Below are 8,220 nucleotides of genomic sequence, written 5' to 3' on the forward strand. Positions count from 1 at the left end.
GAGCTGCATCAAGTCTCTGCAGCTGCAGGTGCCTGGAATAGCTGAAAGATCCAGAGTGTAAACCAGGCATGTGGGAAGGGGTGCAACTTAGTATAGGTGCCTGATCTCATCTGATCTCGGAAGCTAAGCAGGGTCAACCCTGGTTAGTACTTGGATGGGAATCAGGCTTCCTGCATTGAGCAGGGGGTTGGACTCGATGGTCTTGTAGGCCCCTTCCAACCCTATGATTCTATGATCTAGGTACCCTTATTGAGAGGAAAGATGAACTGGCCAACGGTGTTCCTGTGTCAGCCATGCATTGCTTGCTTTCCACAGTCACCTTTGGCAAATTCGGTAAGAGCAGGGGCCCCAGAAAGGATGGGTAGAAAACCAATGCTGCAGCCCAGAACTGAAGCAAACCCATGCCATCACTGAACCGCACCTGCTGCTGACCTGACAGTCCAGCACAATGGCAGTGCAACTCCCTGGAGCAGCATAAATATTTATCTTGGCAGAGGGGGCAAGAGCCTTGGCCTGTATGGAAGATGGGGTGCAAGCTCTCCAAGTATTCTGGAGCTGTGGCAGTGTTGTAGGGTTGCTTGTACAATTCACAAGTACATTCACACATAGATATTGCACACGGGCAGCTCTTTTCAGTGGACTGGGCTGATGGACACATGGCCTAGACTTCCATATTATAGCGCAAAGTGGTACTGCATATATTCATTGCAAGACATTACATTGCATGTATGTGTGCTATACTGGTGGTGTACATTTGGAAAACCCAAAGCATATGAATAATAGCAATCTACCAACATAAATCGGTGGCATTTAGGTTTAGGATTGGCCTCTACATTTGTTTATTTGTAGGATGTTTATTTGGAAGTCCCTCTGAGGGCTGCTTCATACATTGGGCACAATCCCACAAAAATTAAGAACTTTCAAACCCAGTTTATTTCGATGTGAGGATTAAGCATGGGCTTAACTTTCTCCCATTGATATCAATGAGATTTGTGCTGGATTGCACCCATTATGTTTTTAGTGTGTACGTGTCTTGTATGTACCAAGCACGTATCAATTAGCATTTAAAAGTATGTATTTCAACTTGCACATACACTGCTGGGTAAGGGCTCTTAGCTGGTGATGACTTCCTGTAGACCACCCATGTTGTGATTCCTGTCCCTGAACCATTCCTGAGTTCAAGTTGCTAGATTTCTATTAAGTGTGCTTAGGACTGCAGCCTAAGATAAGCAGACTTCGTTTTATGGTTGCACAACATAAAACATGCTCTGATCTATCAATAATGTGTGTGTTTTTTGTAGGTGTAAGGTGGGAAGTCCAGTCAGGAGATTCCAACCAAATGGTACACATGAATGTCCTGATTACTTGTGTCTTTGCTGCTTTTCTACTGGGAGCCTTTATTGCAGGAGTGGCGGTTTACTGTTACCGGGATATATTTGTGAGAAAATCCAGGAAGATCCACAAAGACGCAGAATCAGCTCAGTCCTGTACAGACTCAAGCGGAAGTTTTGCCAAACTGAATGGCCTCTTTGACAGCCCTGTCAAGGAGTATCAACAGAACATTGATTCACCCAAGCTGTATTCAAATTTGCTAACAAGCAGAAAAGAGCTGCCACCAACCGCTGACACAAAGTCGATGATGGTGGTGGACCACAGAGGCCAACCGCCAGAACTGGCAGCTCTTCCAACTCCTGAATCAACACCAGTGCTGCAACAGAAGACTTTACAGTCCCTGAAAAGCCAGATGGACAAAGCACAGAACAACCTCAGTGCTTCTAGAAAAGAAACCCCTCTGAAGAGTCCCCAGTTTTTTCCATCCAGCCCCCCACCCCATTCTCCTTTAAGTCACGGACACATCCCCAGTGCTATTGTTCTTCCAAATGCCACCCATGATTACAATATGTCCTTCTCAAATTCTAATGCGCACAAAGCAGACAAAAAGATGCAGATTGTGGACCACCCACTAACAAAGTCATCAAGCAAAAGAGACCACAGGAGGTCTGTTGATTCCAGGAACACCTTGAACGATTTCCTGAAACATTTAAATGAAACACCCAACAACCCCAAAGCCATTATGGGAGACATCCAAGTGGCTCACCAGACTTTAATGCTGGATCCAATGGGAAATATGACGGAGATTCCTCCCAAAGTTCCTAACAGGGAAGCATCTTTATATTCTCCTCCATCTACCCTTCCACGAAACAGTCCAACAAAACGGGTGGATGTTCCTACCACACCTGCAGTACCAATGACCTCTTTAGAAAGACAAAGGGGCTATCACAAAAATTCTTCACAGCGGCATTCTATATCAGCCCTTCCTAAAAACTTAAACTCATCCAATGGTGTGCTGTTATCCAGGCAGCCCAGTATTAACCGGGGAGGATATATGCCTTCCACTGCAGGGACAAAGATGGACTACATGCAAGGGACACCAGTGAGTGTCCACCTACAGCCTTCCTTATCTAGGCAAAGCAGTTACACAAGCAACGGAACGCTTCCTCGGACAGGCATAAAGAGGACACCTTCCCTAAAGCCGGACGTGCCACCTAAACCCTCGTTTGTTCCTCAGACGCCTTCAGTCAGACAACTGAACAAATACAGCTACTAAGACTTGCATATTCTATCAAGAGTGTGGGGTGATGTTGTGGGACAGACAATAAGACAGAGACTCGCTTGTCATGAAAAAAAAGAGAGAGAACAAGCGGCCAAAGAAGCTGTTTTTACTCCAGCGACATCTTGTTTTGCCACATGCCCGGCCTACAGCAAGACTCAACTTGCTAAACATATTAAAACAAAGGAAGGTGCTGGCCATTACATTTCTTTTGTTTGGCACTGAGGAGACATGTAGCACAATGGGAGGGAACTATGTGACTGTTCTAAAGAGTTGTTCAAAGTACTTGGGGAGGAAAGAGGGAGGAAGAAGATCTGTGAGCAAAAATACTTGAAACTAATAATAATAATAATAATAATAATAATAATAATAATAATAAATGGGGTTCATTTTTAGACTGCCATAATGTGTAGTCTTCCCATGAAATGTGAACATTTTAATATGTATGCATTCGCCTTGCCTCTTGCACAAATGTCAGAAAATGATAATGTCTCGACAAGTATGTTGGTTAATAAGCAACTTGCTGAACTTTGGTCTCTAGTCCAACTGTAGCAAAAAAAAAATCCGCCGAAGGGTGACATTTTGCTTATGACACAGATAAAAGTGTGTGTGTGTATGAGAGAGAGTGAGCCACAAAAGCAAGGAGGTACTCAATCTCACTGCATTTTAAGCTATAGATACGTTTACATGGAGCATGACTGAACAAACCAGTAAGTCTGATTCAGATTCTTTTGGACTGTATGAGATGTGTGATAGATCTCATATGGGAGGGTACTCTGAAATCATGCTGCTGTAGAGTCAGATTTCTAAATTCCAAATGTAGCATTAATGGATGTCCATGGGTTCTTATCCAGTCCTTCTGACCAGCCCAAACTGAGTGTGAACTGTTGAAGTTCTCACTGATCTTCATCCAGAATGGGGGTTCCTAATTCCCATCACAGTGAGCCTCTCCCCCACTCACATTTTTTGGATATTCCCCTCTCCCCAAAATGAAACAAAAATAAAAGCAGGGAGTTAAGAGGAGCAACAAAAAGATGATATGGCTTTCCCAAGCAAGAAAGACACCAAGAGAAACAAGATGTCAGATTTTCCAAATACAAAGGATTGCTCGATTGCCTACCCATCCAGCACTGTTCATCCACCCACCTCTCTTCAACTAATGGGAAATAAAGTAAAGCCATGGTTTGTCTCTTGGCATCAAGTAACGTGCACAAAGACCGAGAGCAAGATGGGGTAAAGAAGGAACATTTGCCTCTCCACATCTCCAGCAACTGCTCACACCACTGCAGGGAGACCCTCTTCACCTTAGAGAACTTTAGATAAAGATGATGCATAAGCTATGAGAGAGAGAGAGGGGGGGGGATAAATATGGAATAATGTTACCCCATAATACAGCCATTTCCAACAGAAAGGAAGAAGCACCAATTGGCTTAGTAGGATCCTTCCATAAAAAATTTTGACAGCTTGCTTAGCTTGCAGTTTCAAGGTCATGCCGGTAATGACAATATTCTGTAAATAATCTGTGTGAGTTTACCTGGATCTGTGCATTTTGTGCCTTATTCATGAGAATGATTTTTTTAAAAAAAAAACTACTAAAACCCTGTCAAGTGTTCTCAGTAATAGCACATCGTAATTCCCCGAGTGCCAGCTGTAAGTTCTCTCAACAGTATCTGAAAAGATGAAAGAAGCAAGGAGGGGAAAAATATCCTCACAAGAACAATTAATTAACAATGAAAAGGCAGCCTATAAGCCAAGGAGACAGCAGCATTAAATCAACCTTGCCATGCTAAACATCCCACCCCTAACTCGCTTAAGGATCAAACAGTTATAATGTGAAATCATATGAGGTTTCTAGGGTAATGGAACACCTGCCAAAGCTGCACACGGTTCTTAGTGGATTGCTATGGTACGCACTTGCAGCTGATGTTCATCACAGATGGTGATCTTAGCTTGCAAATGATGTTCCTCCACTTGTTCGTTGAACATTACCAACACTATAGGCCACATAGGGGAATATTCATGTGCTGATAGGGCAAGTACCTTCCACCCAAAACACTGGTTTTGATTACATGTCAAGAAAAAAAGATGATAGTCTCTCTCTCTAAAAAATGGAATTCTTGTTCCTTAATATATAGAATTATTCTCCTTTTGCATTCTGTATGTTGATCTTTAAGGACCTTTACTCCCCCCCCCAAAAAAAAATACCAAGTATCCTTTTTTCCTAAAACGTTTCAACCTCACAACTAATAATTTTAAAATAAAAAAGAATCAAATGACAAAACTGAATTGAATTCACTTTACAAATATTAATGAATAATACATACTTGTATGAAACCGAAACATAAATGTTATGTGAACCCAAATAACTTTCTGTAAGATTGTGCTGCCTTGTTAGATGGTAATGTGAGTCCTCTCAGTATTTATGTTGAAATCTCTAACATTCAACATAGTCCTTATTCTGTTAATTTATTTTTTTTTTTGGTTGGGTTTGGGTTTTGTTTTGTTTTTGTTTTTAAAAATGCTTTATCCATTTGTGCAAAGGTAAATGCAGATTGTATCTTTTTTAATGGTACGGCTTAAAAAGTAACCCTAAAAAGGAAAGCTGCTCTATATGAACTATAGAGTACTTTAACATGTATAGATATCTTGTAAACTTGTATTGTGGATGTGTAAATAATACGTCCTTTGGGTTTTTAACACCGCATGTAAAGTCAAAATAAACTATTCAAAAGTAGCAAGCATCTCACATCTCGCTTGATTGTACATTTAGAAACAGTGAGCATAATTCACCGAGAACAGCTCCTGCACTAGACCACTGAGAATGAATGGATCCTGCACATACATACAGCTATGTACTCCAATTGCATACCGCTGCAATTGCACTCCAGTAAAGGGGAGCTGACCCATCCACTGAAGTGAGTAGGGTAGTCTTTGCTGGAAGGGGAGTCCACTGTGTACTACAGAGCACCCATCATCTCCAAGAACCCCCTGAATTGGTGGGTTACATTTTTATGTAGCTTGCTATTATTTTTCATAGGAATTGGTAATACAGCCTACATGATACAAATATATTAATCTTGTAACCCATCCTATTTCTGAAGTATCAATAAGGGCAACTGCATTTACCTCTGTATCTTTTCACTGTTCATGCCTGATGTGTAGATGACACCATATATGCAAGGATACCTGCATACTTTGACACCCTGCCCAACTGTCCTGCAGATCACAGACTCTTAACATTGGCCCATCAGCATCATACAGGATCATTGGGCAGCTGCTGGGACATCAACGCTCCAGTAGTGCCACCACACTAATGCCTGCCAGCTCTTGCCACTCCCCAGAAAGATTGAGTTCTGGCCACCATTTTCTTTTCCCACAGCACCCCAAACTAATTCAATGTCTGGGGCATTGTGGGGAAAAAACCAAAATGGTGGATGTCAGGAGACTGCAGCCCAGAGAAGCTCTACTACTCCTTGCAATTCAAAAAGGGGGGGGGAAGCCCAGTGCTCAGCTACAAGGTCACCCCCTGTAAACTTTAGGGTGGCCCACCCAATCAAGACCACTTTGCTGAGGGCCCCCTCAAACCAACCCTCCCCATGGAATTCGTTTGCAGCCAGTCAAAAGTGAGCCTGCTCCTATCTGCATCATCTGGACCCATTCCTTACCTGTAGGTGGGGAATAATATTTTGGGGTGCCCCCCCAAAAAAAACCCTATGCAAGTAAAATCCCAAAACCTAACACATCAGAGAATAAGGCTTTAGCCCAATCTGCTTCCTGTTCCACTGTTACAGTAAATTGCTTATGTATAGGAGCATTCATAAATATGAACCATCACCTGCAAGGTGAAGTGGTACTGCCTATTTTACTGTCTCAGAATTCTTCTGGCCTCATTCTGTATAGCTGGTATAAACCAGGCCTTAGAGTATTTAGGATACCCAAACTAAAATAACTAATCCTTTACAGATGGCTGGCATGTCTATACTGTGCTTGCCATAAAATTCAGAGTGTTCTGATGTTATTAATGTGTTCCCAGTTCACACAATCCCACTCCCTTATAAATTGAGCATTCACTTCATGCTACAGTCACACATAATTAGACAAGCAGCAACCACAATTGCAATGTAATTGCCCAGTGTCCACTAGGCCTGCTTTTTGAAAGTCACCTGCTGAACCCTTGGACTAGCCACTTAGATGGTGCTAAGGTTAGCCCTGATAAATTGGTACCTCTGCACCTCTGTTCCTGACATCAGGATGGATGAATAGATGGATAAATACCAGTGATCAAATGTCCTGACTCTCAGTCAACAGGTAATATCTTCAGAAAAAACAGGAAGAGGGAGAAACATTAACCTGGCTGGGAGGGAGGGAGGGAGGGAGGTGGCGGAGGAAAGAAATGAAAATAGATAGTGTAACCTAAACTATGATGACCACTTACCCATCACCAAAAAATAGAGGCCAAAGGTTGCATTTTGCAGATTGTCAGGTGGCTTTAATTCCAGCACCCACTTATTGACGGAATCAGATTTTTTCCAATTTCCCAAATTTGCACAAATCCGCATTTGAAAAAATTCACATTTGCAAAACTGTGCAAATCACTCCCAGATGCAAATCCCCCCAAAATGCACGTTGTCATGCTTTAGCTGTTTGTTTGTTTTTAATGTATTTTTCTATGAATATTTTGGTAAAATTCCAGAAAATTAAAAAAAACCCAGTCAACAAGTCAGCAGAATCCAGTCCACTCCGGGATCCATGGGGTGGATTCATAGAAATCTGAACTCATTTGCGAATTTCTCTGACATCCCTACGTGCAGATATTTAATGGCAGAAAAGCCAAGGCTAAAAATTGGGACACGAGAGAGGAGGAGGAACAAACAGTGTGAATCAACTCCCACCCCTCAAAGAACTGGAAGCAAGGCACAAGTCCCAAATACAGATGCCAAATGCATCTGATGAATCTGGCTTGACGCCCCCCCCCAAAAAAAAAAACTTATGCCAAAGTGCTCACTTACAGAATGCCAAAAAAGAGGAAATGTGTCACCAAAAAAGAGAACAAAAGAGGGAGAAGATTTGCATGACATTTGTGTATGGTATTTTATGTACAGATGCAGGTATTTAGAAATAATTGCTGTCATTTAAATACAAACACAATATTTCCCTCTCTCTCTCTCAAAAATTCCCTCTCTCGGCAGAGAGGGGAAGACTGTAACCAGATTATCTCTATGCCTACCTGCTCAGTCTGCTGTTCAGACATTAACTACTGATGGGTCACGTCAGGGTCCCTGCTCATCCTTCTTGTAGTTCTTATCTTTACCCTGGACTTCAACTTGACAGCCCTTCAAATGGAGGACCCCTTCAAACAGAGGTCTGTCCTCTGACAGCCCTTCAAATAAAGGAATATCCTCTTTAAAGTCAGGCACATGGCTACCGTACATGCCACTACAAATTTAAGGTGTCACATGCCCCTCTGTTATTAAAACGACTTCTTTACCAAATCAAAGCTGCCTTTCAGTACTGTGTGCTCTCATTGAAATAAATTTGGTTAACTGTAGAATTTTGCAATTTCTTGTGAGGGGAGTTTCATTTTAAAAAAAAAGATTGTACCATTTCCC

General features: G+C 42.1%; 1 protein-coding gene across 1 annotated transcript in view; it reads left to right on the top strand.

Annotated features, from left to right (window-relative positions):
• Positions 1–5,341, top strand: part of SEMA6D (semaphorin 6D) — a 103,750-nt gene extending 98,409 nt beyond the window's left edge. Inside the window, exon 19 of the mRNA XM_084817107.1 lies at positions 1,302–5,341. Coding sequence (XP_084673233.1) covers positions 1,302–2,608 — 1,307 coding nt within the window. The 3' untranslated portion in view covers positions 2,609–5,341. The remainder of the gene's footprint in view (positions 1–1,301) is intronic.
• Positions 5,342–8,220: the final 2,879 nt, after the last annotated feature.

The sequence above is a fragment of the Heloderma suspectum genome, chromosome 11, assembly GCF_057233095.1.
Source record: "Heloderma suspectum isolate Gila_16-S chromosome 11, 16-S_ref, whole genome shotgun sequence".
NCBI classification, from domain to species: domain Eukaryota; kingdom Metazoa; phylum Chordata; class Lepidosauria; order Squamata; family Helodermatidae; genus Heloderma; species Heloderma suspectum.